The sequence below is a fragment of the Quercus lobata genome, chromosome 6 (assembly GCF_001633185.2).
Source record: "Quercus lobata isolate SW786 chromosome 6, ValleyOak3.0 Primary Assembly, whole genome shotgun sequence".
Taxonomy (NCBI): domain Eukaryota; kingdom Viridiplantae; phylum Streptophyta; class Magnoliopsida; order Fagales; family Fagaceae; genus Quercus; species Quercus lobata.
Window position 1 is genome coordinate 52,535,861 of NC_044909.1, and position 16,785 is coordinate 52,552,645.

The 16,785-nt window shown below is 40.5% G+C and overlaps 1 protein-coding gene across 2 annotated transcripts; it reads right to left on the reverse strand.

The window, feature by feature from the left end:
* Positions 1–534: 534 nt before the first annotated feature.
* Positions 535–3,674, reverse strand: LOC115949656 (pentatricopeptide repeat-containing protein At2g17670). 2 transcript variants are annotated; one of them, XM_031066947.1, is made up of 2 exons: positions 2,137–3,674; positions 535–1,326 (listed from the first exon to the last, which is right to left on the reverse strand). In XM_031066947.1, the coding sequence occupies exon 1, from the start codon at positions 3,550–3,552 to the stop codon at positions 2,140–2,142; it is 1,413 nt and encodes a 470-aa protein (XP_030922807.1). In that variant the 5' UTR covers positions 3,553–3,674; the 3' UTR covers positions 535–1,326; positions 2,137–2,139. The 2 variants fall into 2 exon arrangements, with proteins under 2 accessions (XP_030922807.1, XP_030922806.1); XM_031066946.1 differs by having other exon boundaries at positions 535–1,370.
* Positions 3,675–16,785: the final 13,111 nt, after the last annotated feature.

A 16,785-nucleotide genomic window follows, 5' to 3' on the forward strand; every position in this document is an offset into this window, starting at 1 on the left:
TCATTGTGTAATATTCTATTTAAAATAAATCATTGTTTGAATGTGGAAGCAGTGAATGTTGCAGTAGTCATAAGTTAAAACTATCGATTAAATGTGGGATATGAAACTTTTTTTTTTTTTTTTTTTTTTTTTTGAGAAGTAGGATATGAGTGTCTCATGAACCAAAAAATGTAATAGTTTGACACTTTGACTAGAGACCGTGACACCACTTTCTTATAATAATATTTTTATTTACAAAAAAATTGTTTCAATGTCTATTTTACGTATTTATCTTTTTATTTTCTTCCAATTTATCTTTTAGCCATTAGTCAAAATGTATTTGCCCTCAATTTGTGTTTTTGGGAAAATAAGTTTGAACTAAACATTAAGGTATTGACATCAAATTGTTAATAATATGGTCTAGATACATGCATAACCAAAACAGATATCGACAATATTGTTCCTACTTTTCATGACCAAAAAGGAGATCAAAAGTACATGAATTTTCCTTATATACAAATAGCAAATAAGAGAACAGGTTAAATGAAAAAGTCAGGGTCCAAATGAATAACTAAAATGTCTTATATCTTCCTTCCTCGTAGATCAGGTTTTGGCCAATTTCTATTGCATTTTGAACACTACTTCAGTACTTCCTCTTACATAGCTATAAAGCTCACTAATATCAAACTCACCATTTATGTGAGAAGAGGAAACATTGCTCTTAGAATATTAATTAATTTTAGGAGGGAGAGGGCAAGTTCAAAAAGATTATGATACAGCAGAGCATGATTATTGCAAGCCATACAGAAAACATGTCCATACCAAAAAGCAGTTCCCCCTTTGAATTGAAATGAATACATCATAGCAGATACAAAAAGATGACTATTACATGAGCAGATGATCTTTTACCACAGAAAAATCATGTACCTAGTGATGAGCACAGTATGATCTCAGATTAGCTAATCAACTAATGAGCCGGGAGTATGGTAGACTAATGCCAAAAGATAAAAATACCATTAGAATGTCCGACGAGTGAGGTGGTAGACTAATACCAAAAAATAAAATTATGTGATCTGATAGTACTCCTGGCTCTACCTGCCTGAGGTGGCAATATTTCTCTCTCAATTCATTCATATACTGCCCTCTTAATTCATTCAGCTAAAATGCCACGGGCCTTTTGCCGTGCAGGGATGGTATTATAGATATCCTGGACAACAGCTTCAAGTTTGGGACCTTCCAATCAGGGCTTTATATTACCACCAAGATGATTCTCAAAAGAGGAGTTGGGCTCTGATGCAGAGTGCCTGAAGGAATGCTCTAGTATAATATATGCATGCAATCTTCTCTCTGGACAAGAAGCGTTCATTGTCAACTCAAAACAACAACAGAACCTACATCAGGAAGTCAGGGGATGTCACTTCTGTAAGCACCATCCAGAAAGAGAAACATGCAACTCTTTTTCTTTCTTTTTTTTGATAAGAAGTTTTAGTCCCAAGGGAAAGGGAGATTCTAAAAGCAGGCAACAGCTCTATTTGTATAGCTAGACAAATGATAAAATAGCCATACATCTATAAGTGATGCATAGAAAGACGCATGTCATGTTATTTCCAAAGTTGAACAGAGAAGCATGATCAAACAAAATTTGATAAGAATACAGACAAAATCAGAGCAATGTGTATATTAATTAGAGACGCAATAAGTTCATGTGGACATATGTCAAGCATAATCATGATTCATGAAATCATTTTTATTTTCATAAATGACATGTCATTTTGATTTTGGTTAGGTTGCCAGAAAATGTCATTATGTTTAAGGCTTTTAGGAAAAGGAACATATGCAACAGCTTTATAAACAAACCTAGTCATACATGGATGTACAAATAGCCAAAAACCAGGTAGTTATCATGACTAAAGGTGTGGAAATAGCAACATTTAAGCATCAACATAGATAGGTGTTTCTAGTTAAACTTTAATTCGAAAGGCCACATACTCAGGGAAAAAGAGTGCAAAATCATGTCTAAACATAAAGAGATGGCATTCAAGCTTTTATTCACTCAGAACACCTAGATTTAAAGGAGGTAATATGCACATTGCACACTTCTCTCAAACACCATTCAATCTCTAGATCAACTCATTTGTCTATAATTGAAAAACATACCAGTTAGATAATATTGCCTTGTTCTTTAGCTTTCTTCACCCACTTAAGTGTACTTTCCAACGTTGAGTAAGCGGCAACATCCGTTAAACTCTTACTCTCAACTGCATAATCAAATACTTCATAAGCCTCTGCTATCCTCCCTTCCCTACAAAGTGCCCTCACAAAGGTAGCATAAGCTGCAGTCTCAAGCTTCATATCCCCCGCTTTCATTACCCCATACAGCTCCTTCGCTTTCTCTAACAGTCTTGCCTTACACAATCCATGAAGCAACGTACTATAAGTACACGAATTCGGACTACACCCCCTCACTTCCATCTCCTCCAACAACGCCAACGCACCCAACGCATCCCCTTCTCGACACAACCCATTCATCAACGAAGTGTAAGTAACAGTGTCCGGGAAATGACCCTTTTCCGTCATAACCCTTAAAATCTTCTTAGCTTCTTTAACCCGTCCAGACTTCGATAACCCAAAAATCAAAGTATTGTATGTAACCAAATCAGGTTCCACACCCTCCTCCTTCATTTCATTATAAACCCCAATTGCCTCACTCCCGTTACTCAACATACAATAACCCTTCATAATAGTATTATAAACAAAACAATCAGGCTTAAACCCTTCCTTCTTAAGCACTTTGACCAACCTCGTGGCCTCGCGGAGATTCTTCATATTACACACATTATCAATCAATATTGTATAAGTAACAAGATCAGGCTTCAAATCAAAATTATCTCGCATTTCTTCAATAAAATCGTCAATCAAACTCAAAGACCTAGCCTTGCATAGATGCTTAATAATAAAATTATAAGTATAAGTATCCGGAACAGAGTGTTTTGATGAAAATTCTTTTACCAATTCGACAGCTTGGTCTACGCGACCGGCCGAACAGAGCGAGCGAATGGCAATATCAGCAGTGACCTTATCGGGTGCGAAGCCGTGGTTGAGCATGAGATTGAGGGTTTGGTGGACAGAGGAGAGGGAGGGATCAGGTGCTTTGCAGGATTGGGAGAGTAATATGTGGAAGGTGGATCGGTCGGGAGAGAAAGAAGGGTGTGATTTGATCATGTGGTTGAGGAGAGAGATGGAGTCTTGGACGGTGGAGATTGAAGAGTAGGATTGAAGGAGAGAGTTGTGGAAACGGAGGTCAAGTGGGAATTTGGGGTTGGTGGAAATAATTGAGTTGAAGAGCTTTTTGGCGTCGGAGAGGTTTGGGGATTTGAAAAGGGTTTGGATTTGGGTTTGGGTTTGAGGAGAGTCGTGGGATTTGGTTTTCCTGGTGGTTGGTTTTCTGGGAAAGTGTTGGGGATTGTGAGGTGGGGTTGTGGTTGTGGACTCTTTGGGAATGAGTGAAGAGGATTGCTTTTTCATGAGAGTTGTTGCAATTGCCGAACGGAGTGATGGTGGAACCTTTCCCATTTTCTTCTTTCTTCTTCTTCTGCTTTTCCTTTTCTCTGTTACTGGTGAAGGAGTGCTAGGGTTTTGGCAGGGTTTGAGATTTGGGGTAAAGTTCGAAGATGCCTCACTGCATCCGTTTTCTTTTGGGCTTTGCGCCTAATAGACGGTCTGTCGTTTTACGCCTAGTAAACCAGTTTAGCTACCAACTTGGCTCTCACTAGACTTCAAAAATAAATAAATAAAAAGTTGGCTCTCACTAAAAGAAATTAACATGATTATATATTTTTAAAATATAACTATTGGATTACTCATTATTTTTATATTCTTAATATATATGTCAAATTCTGTACTAATTGGATATTATTTACTATTCGATTCATGAACTTATTTTTTAGGTATAATTCTATACTATAAAAATGTTTGATTGATGACATAGAATTGATCTTACAAAAATTTTGTAATAATGGATGATATTAGAATAAAATCCAATACAAAGGTAGATATGTCAAAATTGACGTTCAATTAAAAAAAAGTATTAAATGAAGTTGTAAGTATTAGTAATTGTGATCATGGTTGTCAAAATTGCGATTTGGATTGTAGGATCACAAGATTTTTCCATCCCACCTCACCAAAACGTTTAGAATCACACTAAGATTGTAAAAATGGTAGTATCATATGGGATCCTACCGATCTTACCAAAACATCAGTTTTTGGCTTTTTTTTTTTTTAGGGATAAATTTTTTATTTTGATGAAGTTTTAAGGGTTTTTATTTTTCTATGTTATGATTGTATGTGTTAGTAACTGTGACTCATAGGTGACATAAATTGGAAATCCAATCAAGGTTACTTTGGTCCTTCACTCAATATTCTCATCAAGCTCATGGTGGTTGAGTCCTTGGTGTTTGCTCCATTCTTTGCATCTCGTGGAGGCTTGATTTTCAAACTCATTTAAAATGGAGGTTCTATGTAGTAGGTTTAATTCTAGTGTATCTTTCCACTCGTGGGGCAGTAAAGTTGATGAATTTCTTAAAGAAATAAAATAAAATAAAATAAACTCCAAACTCTCAAGCTCAGCACTTCCTCAATTTGATCTCTTATTTTTTTTAAATTTGGTCCCCTCCCAAAAGACCAAATGGACTAAAGAGGACATGATTAGACCGAATTAGACTAAAGAGGACTGAACTGGACCAAAGTATACCTAATATGACCAAATTAGACCAAAATAGACCGAATGAGTTCATCTAATAGAAGATAGTAGACCATAACACTACTTTACAAAGCTCTTAACCAATTGACTTCTACTTAACCATATTACACTCATCTATATCTTTATTTATTTTCACTATATTCCTTCAATAAATCTTAAAAATAGTTTAAAATTTGAAACTGTGGTTAAAAGCCTCCATTTTAGTAGCTTCTGGTTTTTATAATAGTTTATTATCCTGGTTTCTATAATAGTTATATTGCTTTCCTTCACATCAAAAAAATATATATACAGTAATAGATAAAAATTATATTTCATTTATTAAAGAAAATAAAAATAAATAAATAAAAGAGTTAAAAAATATATAATAATAATAAAAAATAAAAAAAAATAAAAAAAAACCCAAACTCTCAAACTCAGCACTTCTTCCATTTGAATTTTGATCTCTTATTTTCAAAAACTATAGTCCCCGTCCCAAAAGACTGAATTGGACAAACTAGATCGAATTGGACCGAAAAGGACCGAATTAGACCGAACTGGATCAAAGGGACATAATGAACCGAAGAGAACTAAATGGACCAAAATCGACCTTATTAGACCAAACTGGGATAGAGTAGATTGAACTGGACCAAAATTGGCCTGAGTGGACTGAAGAAGACTGAACTACACTGAAGAGGATCAAACTAGATAAAAGGGACCAAACTGGAATGGACCGAACTACTTCATCTATTAAAATATGGTAGACTGTAAGTCTGTAACACTAAGTTACAAAGCTCTATTTTTCCTCAACAACAAAAAAAAAAGTTACAAAGCTCTTGACCAATTATTGACTTCTAATTAACCATATTCCAATCATATACATTTTAATTTATTTTCAATATATATAATCCTAGAATAAATCTTAAAAACTGAAAACCGTGGTTAAAAACCTCCAATTTTTTATAACATATTCTCAGAGTTGTATTGAAAATTACTTGGAACGTTAGTAATTTCAATTATAGGAGGGGGAGGGAAAGTTTTAAAAGCCTAGGGGCCACAATGCCCCCTAGTGAATGAAATTCCTTAAACATGATTTGAAGAAAAACTTTGTCAATTAATTAAAAGCCAGATATTGTGCATTATGTTTAGGTCACATCACTTAACTAAGAGTTTTGTAACCCAATGGCATTACTTGGTCTTCTTTATAAGGATAACCATTGTTCAAATCCACTCCCCTGCCTATTGTTTTTTTTTTAAGAGATTGTTAGGTATTGAATTATAATAGAAATAAATAAATGCAAGCTACCTATTAGCAGTAGCACATGACATGCTTCCATTATGTGGTTCATTAAGTACATTAAAATCATTAAGATAATCCGCTTTGTTTGTGTGTATAATTTTACTATTGGTCCTTTAGCTCCACCACTGATTTCATTCATTCCATTTTATGGCAGTTCTTAAAAAGCATTAGCATATATGTTAATCACATTACTCATTAGATATGTTAATTGCATAACTCACAGGATTCTTGTTGAGTAGTTGTAAGGACCCGACCTTGATTTCCAAAACTCAGCACATGGACTGAATATGGCCCAAGAAGCCCACAACAATGAATTTGTAGAGGAATGGGTTAAAACATTGGACTTTAGTTAATCAAACAGCATTATAGATAGGCTTGATGACACAAAGGTAGACATGGACTATTATGAAATGCAGAAAGAATGTTCTCGGCGAAGTCCGAGGACAATAGTTCTAATACAATGTTCTTAGAAAGTGTTACAAGTTTGATTGAGGATTGCTACAGTGTTTATTCTCTCCAATTTCCGATCCCCTTTCTTGTTCTTTTCTCTCCCCTTTTATACTCCCTTCTCCCTTTACCTCAACCGTCCACCTGTATGCTAGATGGTTAGGGTTGATACTTGTCCCATCAGTCCTTCTCATCAGTCTTCAAGTAGTAGCTGTAAGGCTGAAATACACTGCTCAAGCATCACTTCTACATTAATGCGGCCAGGGGATTAGCTGCAATGCATTTAATGTGGAGGCAGCAGCTGTCTCCATAGATATTTTGGGGTTCATCCTTATCTCATATCTCTGCATTGCTCGTCCACCTTAAACAAATTTTAGGGATAGCCATTTTTGTTGTAAATCCATTTCTTAGGACCTCCGCCAAGCTTGGCCGAGGAAGTTTTCATCCTCGGCACACTTTCCAGAGCCTTTAAGACTAAAACCCCAATATTTCTTCATCAGTGTAATTTCCTCTGACGAAGACATCTCATCCTCGGGCGGATCTTTGTCCTCGGCTTAGGCCATAGGCCCAACATATGAATAAATAATGCACTTTTAGGCCCAAGGACCCTACAATAGCCCCTCGAGATTCCCCTTTCTGTCTCCTCGGGAAGAAAAGAGGATTTTGATAACTCCAGATTAGCTCCGCGCCCATTTCGTTCCTCTTCTGCTTATGAAGACGCCTTTTTGTTTGCCCAAAACGCGTTCTTGACACTACGGCATTTAAGGCACGTCATTAATAAATTCTGACGGCTCTTTGTCCCCCACGTTCTACGGCATGATGCGAATCGTAAGGCTGAGGGCTTCGTTGGGAATTGAGCAGGAATTTTCCCGCTCTCTGCTCTCATTGGTATAAATACCAATTAAATCAACTTTTTCCCTTACTTTAGCATTCATTTCATTCTAGCACTCATACGTTGAACCTACACACCTTTTCAACCTTCCTAAGCCTTTAAAAATACTAAGGACCCATCCGAGGACACCTTTGCTCTCTTCGTAAGTCTTCTTAAACTTTTGCTCTTTAAGTTTCTACATCCTTCTCTTTTCTTCATGTTCTTTCGTTTTCAATCTCTTTAGTTTTTCCCAGCCTTTCTTGGAAATGGGTAGATTTAAGAATTTAGTAGATTCTAAGGAAGGGATAGAAAGCTTTAGGGCTCGTTATAACATCCTTCCAGGAGTAGGAATTAGATACTGTGATGAGAGTCAATGGCACGAGGATAGGCAGGTCGGGGAGGTAGTGATCCCAATGATAGCATTCATAGAAAGAGGGATGAAAATCCCCATGGGTGGAGTCACTAGAGACTACCTTAGAGCTCATAGGTTAGTCCCCACTCAATGTGCTCCTAATATGTTTAGGATCCTAGGCTCCTTGGATGCCCTCAACGAAAAAATGGGTTTAGGTCTAACCCATCATGATGTAAATTGGGTCTATAACCTTCACCACCTAAAGGGACAGGGATATTACTTGAAATCAAGGTATCCTGAGGTTAGGCTCATTTAGTGCCTCCTCGAATCCAACAAAGGGCTAAATAAAGATTTCCTGATCTTGCCAAGGGAGTGGAGTAATGGTCTCCCTTGCCCGACGAGAGAAGGAGAACCAGGTGGGGTACTTAGACTTGGGTCTTTATGTACAAGTCCTTTCTTTGATTCATGGTATCCTTATTTCTGACAACATTTTGTTTCACTGATGGATTTGCAAACAGACGTGCTGCTAAACCGAACTTCAACCTGGTCAACAAGGATAGCCTAGACAAAATCCTTAAAGCCGAGGTATTTGTAAACTCAGACGGCCAATTATGAGTGGCTCACTTGATCCTTGGATACACGCTGATCTCGTCCAGCTTCCAGGCTCCAAAGTGCGTTATAAGGGCCAAAGATCCCCGCCTACATCAGATAAGTGTAGCTGCTCCTAGTTTCCTTCTTCTTGGTCCAAAAGTAGAAATCAAAGAAGTTACAACCCCCATTCCTGAAGGTATACCTACAATAGGGGGCCTCATCACTACAATAGACAACTAGTGCGGCCACTTCATCTTACCCCCCCAATATAGAAGGAGAGGAAGTGGTAGAGGTAGCTGATTCCGAGGACGAGTTCAAAGTCTTCAATCTAGAATTGTCCCCGGAAGCTTCAAATCCTGATCTTGGCCCTCCGTTCTCACCCTTAATTGACGAGATGTGGATACAACGCAAACCCAAGTCTACCTTGCTTGACTTGATAGAGTCACAGCCTAGGAGGGATGGGCCTGGGAAGGCTGCCCAGGCCAAGCTTCCTACTCCCTCCCAGACTAGGATTCCCACTCATTCACCCGCCCTACCCTCTCAAGTAGCAAAGTTGAAGAGAAAAAGAGATGCAAAGGGAAAGGGGATGATGGGAACTAAACAAACCCTTCCTCCCCTCGAGGACGAAGTTCAAAGGGCCCCCAAACAAGCTAAGGTGGGGCCAAAGGGAGCCAAGAAGAGAAGCGATTCTCAGATGGGGCCCCCAGCCTGGCTCCCTACCCCAATGTTGGATGGGGAACCTCTTCTCGCCGATGCCTCTATCTGCGATTTCCAAGGAGGAAAGAGTGGTTACATTGCAGACACGGTAAAGCAAGCCTTGCTCCTTCTCGGGGACATGGCTGAGCTACGAGGCTTGAGGAGACATAAGGTCTTCCTAAACCTTAAAAGATACCTTGCCCTGGTACATTCTTTTTCTATATCCTTAGTCTATTTTCTTTTAACTTCTTCCATTAATCCTTGTTGATTTCTTTGGCAGGCTGTTCAGGCCTCCTTTTGGGTAGAGGAGATTACCAATTCCTAACATAGGCAAATGATGGAAGAAGAAGGGAGGCGCAACGCTGCGGTGGAAGCTTTTCAAGTTGCTGATAAGAGTATCCAAGAGCTTAAGAGGAAGCTGCAGGAGGAGGAGAAGGAAAGGAAGTACGCGGTGGCATCTTTGGAGAGTGCAGAAAAGTAAGCTAAGAGTCAGAGGTTGTTGATGTGTACCGCCGAGGACAACCTGACCTCTTCCAAAACTCAAATCGCTGCATTAAAAAAGAAATTGGAAGATGTCGAGAAGGCTAGAGCTATTGCCGAGAAAGCCCGAGAGGAGGCAGAGAAAGCCAAAGATGAAGTTGAGCAACATGGCTATGACGTAGGCATGGCTGAGACAGAGGACACCCTTAGGGCCGAGGTCCCAGCCGTTTGTAGAACTTACTACGCCCAGACATGGGAAGAAGCCCTCAACCAGGCTGGGGTTGAAGCCTTTTCTGTGCTCAGGAGGGCAGAAAGTGTCTACTACCCGTCGACCATATGCCCTACGAGCTCTTCGGATTCTAAGGCCGACCCGGCGTCCTCGAAAGCAGCTGAAGCCCAAGGAAGTCCAACCAGAGCCCCTCCTACAGTTAACACTTCTTCTGAGGGTAGGGAGTAAGCCGAGGATACTACAAAAGCTGGAGATGCCAACCAAGGTGCAGTCCAGGGTGCTGGTTTAGCTCCAACTATTCCAGGGGATCTTCCCAAAGAAAAATAAACTTCCCAAAACATGGAGCTGGTACTGGCAACCCTTACTATACCTTCAAAAGCAGATCCTAAGGATAAGGCTCAAGTACCCCCCATAGTAGCAGATACCTAGCCTCCCAAAGATGTTAAAGAAAAACTTGTAATAAAGATGAAAAAATAATTGTATATTTTCTTTGTTAGTTATTTGCCTTCGTTAAGGACTAAACTTTAATGGAAGTTGCAGATTTTCTTTTTATGATTTTGCTTATTTTGATGGAATATAACTTGAATGACCAATTTGTCTAAGTAACAATACATGCCTTACACAAAAATATGATCAATATTAAAACAACCTGAATCTACTAAGTTAAATACCTCGGCCCAGCATAAATTTTTTTTTTTTTTTTTTTTTAAAACTTACTTAAAAATAACCTTAAAGGAATTGAGTAGTAGACCACTTTCATACAAACATGGGTATACCTGCAAATGCTTTAAGTGATGCTCATGGACATCTAATTTATACCATTATAACTGTACCCAGAATATGTCACGCTTAGTCACTTAGGTGATGGTCAAGTTGTGTTTACTTTCTTAAAGCAGAGGTGTAAGTAACCAGACTTAGAGTAATGAACAAAATTATCAATTTTCCCAAGGCATGTGGTCCGAGGATCCAGGCATGGCCAAGGTTCAGTTTGATACTTAAGTAGATGCCAATAAGTATTAATTTTCCCAAAGCAGATGATCTAAGGAACCAGGCATAGCTAAGGTTTTGTTTAACACTTAGAATAATGAACAAAGTTATCAATTTTCCCAAGGTATGTGGTCTAAGGATCCAGGCATGACCAAGGTTCAATTTGATACTTAGGTAGATGCCAACAAGTATTAATTTTCCCAAAATAGATGGTCCGAGGAACCAGACATAGCTAAGGTTCTGTTTAATACTTAGAATAATGAACAAAGTTATCAATTTTCCTAAGGCATGTGGTTCGAGAATCCAGGCATGACCAAGGTTCAGTTTAATACTTAGGTAGATGCCAATAAGTATTAATTTTCCTAAAACAGATGGTCCGAGAAACCAGGCATAGCTAAGGTTCTATTTAATACTTAGAATAATGAACAAAGTTATCAATTTTCTCAAGGCATGTGGTTTTAGGATCCAGGCATGACCAAGGTTCAGTTTGATACTTAGGTAGATGCCAATAAGTATTAATTTTCCCAAAGTAGATGGTCCGAGGAACCAGGCATAGCTAAGGTTTTGTTTAATACTTAGAATAATGAACAAAGTTATCAATTTTCCCAAGGCATGTCGTCCGAGGAGCCGGGCATGGCCGAGGTTCAGTTTGATACTTAGATAAATGTCCAGAACACATGACAAGCAATATAACAAATCCAAAATAAAGCGAAAAGAACCTCCATTAATAATAATATCTTCTTAGGTTATATACATTCCAGGGGCATGGTACAGCCCTTTCTTCTAGATCTTCCAGGTAATAAGCACCAATCCCGGCCACTAATGTAATGCGATAGGGCCTTTCCCAGTTAGGTCCCAACATTCCCCATGTTGGGTTCTTGGCTGTGCCCATAACTTTCCTTAGAACCAAATCTCCAGGTGTCAATGGTCTTAGCTTCACGTTAGCATTGTATCTTTGTTTGAGCTTATGTTGATAATAAGCTGATTGGACTCTCGCATTCTCTCTGCTGTCTGGATCTAAAGAACTTGTTCTGAGTGTGGGGAAACCGGTTTCTAAAGGGATGACCGCTTCGGCACCATAGTCATTGAAAAAGGCGTCTCTCTAGTGGATCTACGAGGTGTAGTCCGGTAGGTCCAAAGGACGTGTGGCAATTTCTCTACCCATTTCCCCTTTGCGTCGTCTAGTGTTTTTTTGAGTCCACTCACTATAACTTTGTTTACAGCCTCAGCCTGCCCATTTCCTTGTGGGTAGGCCGGAGTGGAATACCTATTCTTTATCCCAAGGTCACAGCAATACCTCCCAAAAGCTTTGCTATCAAACTGTAGCCCGTTATCCGAGATGAGAGTGTGAGGAATCCCAAACCGTGTGAAGATATTCTTCCAAACAAAATTTTTGGCATCTACATCCTTGATGTTTGACAGGGGTTCAGCTTCGACCCATTTAGTAAAATAATTTGTGCCGTCTAACAAATATCTCTTATTCCCTGCTGCTTTAGGGAAAGGCCCCACAATATCTAAGCCCTATTGAGCAAAAGGCCAAGGGCTGGTAAGGGGATTAAGAACTCCTCCAGGTTGATGGATGTTTGGTGCAAATCTTTGACATTGGTCACACTTCTTCACATAGTCTTGAGCTTCAATTTGCATGTTCGGCTACCAGTAGCCTTACGTGAGGGCCTTGTGAGACAGGGATCTGCCTCCCATGTGGCTTCCACATATTCCTTCGTGCAATTCTTCTAGGAGCTGTTCCACTGCTTCAAGGTGCACGCACAATAGATACGGGCCAGAAAAAGGATCTTTTATACAGTTTTTGGTCCTCGGACAACCAAAACCGAGGTGCTTTTCTTTGCACCATGTCAGCCTCAGACTTATTTTCGGGCAATACATCTTCTTTAAGGAATAGCGCAATAGGGTCCATCCAGCTAGGTCCCACTCTGACCTGATAAACTTGAATCATATTTCTTACTTCTCCGAAAGGTCTGTGTAAGTCTTCCACAAGGATTACCCGAGGTAAGTCCTGTGTCGAGGATGTTGCTAGTATGGCAAGAGAATCTGCATGTGCATTCTTATTTCTAGGAATTTGTGTTAAAGCAAAAGACTCAAATTCAAATTGCAAGTGTCTAACTTGGCTCAAATACTCCTGCATTCTGCGGTCCCTTGCCTCCAACTACCCTTGGACTTGGCCTACCACCAGTCTTGAATCAGAGAACATCTCCACTGCCTTTCCACCCATCTTTTAAACCATTGTCATCCCTACTAAAAGAGCCTCGTACTCGGTTTCATTATTTGTAGCCAAGAATCCCAATCTCAAGGACTTCTCGATTGTGATCCTTTTTGGGGATACCAGGACTAGCCCCACTCTAGATCCTCTGTAGTTAGCTGCACCATCAACGTAAACTTTCCATGACAAAGATTCTTGCAAGGAGATTACGCCAACCGACTTTTCATCCATGTTTTGCTCTTCTAATTTATCTTCTGATGGGGTCTCGGCAAACTCAGCTACCAAATCAGCGAGGACCTGATCTTTGACCGAAGTACGAGGCATATACTTGATATCAAAAGCCCCTAGGATCGTGCCCCACTTCGCAATTCTCCCTGTGTAATCGGCACTCCGAAGTAGGGATCTAAGTGGGAGTTGAGTCAAAACAACAACAGTGTGTGATTGGAAATAGTGGGGAAGCTTACGTGTGCCATGCACGACCGCCAAAATAGCCTTTTCAAGTGGTAAGTATCGGACTTCATCTTCATGTAATGACTTGCTTATGTAATAGACCGGTTTTTGCACACCACAATTGACACGAATCAAAACTAAACTTACTGCATGAGTGGCCACGGCAAGGTAAGCGAAAAGAACTTCATCCGTCTCAGGCCTTGACATAATTGGTGGCCGAGAAAGGTATTCTTTTAACTACTGGAAAGCCTGGGCACATTCATCGGTCCATTCAAACCCTTTCCACTTATTTAACAATTTAAAGAAAGGTCTACACCTGTCAGTTGACCGAGAGATGAACCGGTTCAGGGCGGCGATCATTCCCGTAAGCTTTTGGACCTCTTTCGCATTTCGAGGTGGTTGCAGATTGTTGATTGCCTTAATCTAGTCGGGATTGACTTCAATTCCGCGGTGCGTGACCATGTATCCTAAAAACTTGCCAGACCCAACACCAAAAGAGCATTTGGAAGCGTTAAGTCGTAGTTTATGCTTCCTTAAGATATCAAAAATATTCCCGAGATCACTAACATGCTCGGACTCTGCCTTGCTTTTTATCACCATATCATCGATATAAATCTCAATAGTTTTTTCCAATTGTGGTTCAAACATCCTGGTCATCATCCTTTGATAAGTAGCCCCTACATTCTTCAAACCAAAAGGCATCACTTTGTAATGATAGTTTCCCACAAGAGTAACAAAAGCCGTCCTCTCTTGGTCGTCCTGAGCTAGAAGTATTTGATGATACCCCTGAAAGGCATCCAAAAAGCTCATTCGAGGATGGTCCACAGTGGCGTCCACTAATTGATCAATCCAAGGCATAGGGAAATGGTCTTTTGGGCAGGCTTTGTTCAAATCTGTAAAATCTACACATACACGCCACTTTTTTGTCTTCTTCTTAACCACTACGGTGTTAGCCAACCATTCAGGGTAAAAAACCTCTTTAATAGCCCCAGCTCGCTTAAGTTTCATCACCTCGTCCTTTACATCATCCGAATGCTCCTTGGATGAACGCCGAGGTGGTTGTTTCCTCGGGATGACTAATGGATTGACGTTTAGATGATGGCAAATGAAGCTCAGATCCATTCCCAGAGCCTCATAAGCATCCTAAGCAAACACATCGATGTTATTCTTAAGAAAAATAACCAACTCTTCTTTCTCTCGAGATGGAAGCTGAGTCCTAACCTTAAAAAACTTGTCCGGATCATCACCAATGGGGAATCTCTCCAAATCTTCACATTTGGCATCCTCGGCAAACCCCCTCATTGGTAATTCTGGAGACATTGATTGCTATAAACCTTCTTTGACTATGGCCGAGGACTCAGCTATTGGCTGATGCTAAGTTGCAGACACGAGGCATTGCCTAGCCATCACTTGGTTCCCTACCAGTTCCTCAACTCGGTCTCCTGACAAATACTTAACCTTTTGATGCAGAGTTGAAAAAATGGCACCCAAGGTGTGAAGCCAGGGTCTGGCAACAATGGCTGTGTAGGGGGAGTATGCATCCACCACTATGAAATCCACTTCTACCACTTCTAAACTGGCTTGCACTGGTAATCTAATTTGACCTTTTGGGGCAACAAGTTTTCCATCAAAACCAGCGGGTGGCGAATCATAAGCGTTCTTCAAGTTTCAAGTTCAATCCTTTGTATAGATCAGGATACATGACTTCTACACAACTGCCTTGATCTACCATTACCCTTTTCATATCATACCCCCTATCCGAAGGTTGACCACTAAAGCTTCACCATGTGGTTGGATGGTCCCGATCTTATCTTCATCCGAGAAACTCAATGAAGGTCGGATCTCTACTTTGGCTCTCTTCGGCTCGGAGTTTATGTCCTCGACTAGCAACCTGGCCACAAACATCACCCTGGCAGGTTGAGAACCAGTCCTTCTAGGTGCAGCAAATATAACGTTGATTGTGCCTAATGGTGGCCTTGAAGAAGCACTCCCCTGGCCCTATGACCTCGCCTGGTCTCCCTGTCCATTGGGTTGGTACAAAAATTGTTGCAGCTTCCCCTCTTTAACCAATTGTTCCGGATGGTTCCACAATGTTCGACAATCTTCAGCGGTATGTCCTCGGTCCTGATGATACTGGCAATGGAGGCTTTGATTATGCCTCGAAGGATCTCCACTCATCTTGTTCGGCCATTTAAAATATGGCTTACTCTTGATCTTCTCCAAAACTTGATGCACCGGTGCTTGAAACACGGTGTTTACTACTTGTGGGGCTGTGGGTCTAGACTGTATGACAAAATCTCGACGAGGTTTGTTATTGTTATAACTTCCGACCTGAAATCCTTTCTCTCCTGAGGGATTACCTTGCCCTTTCCTTTATCTTGCAGCTGGTTTTCCTCAATCCTCTTATACTTGTCAATCTGATCCATTAATTGACGAATACTGGGGACAAGTTTCCCCGTCAGAGATTTCCTTAAACCGTGTCCTGCAAGCAAGTCGAGCTTGAAAGTACTGATAGCCACGTCCTTAAAATCGCCCTCTATCTCATTGAACATCTCCCAATATCAGTCCGAGTATGTTTTCAGAGTTTCGCCCTCTCTCATGGATAGAGATAGCAAAGAAGCCAAAGGACGAGGCGCCCTACTGCACGTAATAAAACGGGACCCAAATGTCTGGGTGAGTTCCTTAAACGAATTGATGGATCATGCCCTCAAACCATCAAACCACCTCATCGCCACAGGCCCCAAACTGGACGGAAAAACCTTGCACATTAGAGCTTTGCTCTTAGAGTGTACCGTCATCTTTTGATTGAAATGGCTGACGTGTTCAACAGGGTCCGTTTTGCCATCATACAAGGTGAAAGTGGGTTGAGTGAACCATCGAGGAAATCTTCCTTCCTCAATCCAGCGGGTGAAGGGTGATTTAGAAACTTGATTGAGTGCTTTATTCATAGCATCATTCACCAGGCCTCTCGAAGACGAATTGTTGTTTCTACGGCTACGGCAGTAATCTTCGTCATACAAGAAATATTCATTGGGGGGAGTTATTGACCTTTGCCTATAATCTTGATCTTCTGCATCGTCGGAAGAATAGTTAGAGTTGGAGGGAGCTCACCTTCTGCGCTCATGGTGTAAGCTTCTCTTTCGGTGATCAATCTCCTTCTGCATGTTTCTGGCATTTTCCTCCTGAGAGATATGGTTTTTGCCTCGAGACCGACTCTTGTTGGTGTGCATAGTGTACACACTTCCCTCCCGATCTCTCTTTTGCTCAAGTTCACGAAAATGATTTTGATGCTGAGAGCCCATAGATTTTGCTGGATTTGGACCTAATCCTACCATCCTTGAGCGTCTAACTCACTATTGCACTAGTGATCCCCACAAACGGCGCCAATTGTAAGGACCCGACCTTGGTTTCCAAAACTCAGCACGTGGACTGAATATGGCCTAAGAAGCC

Bases quoted from the DNA above. Each gene is read 5' to 3' on its own strand.
- LOC115949656 (XM_031066947.1), bottom strand. From the start codon at position 3,552: ATGGGAAAGGTTCCACCATCACTCCGTTCGGCAATTGCAACAACTCTC.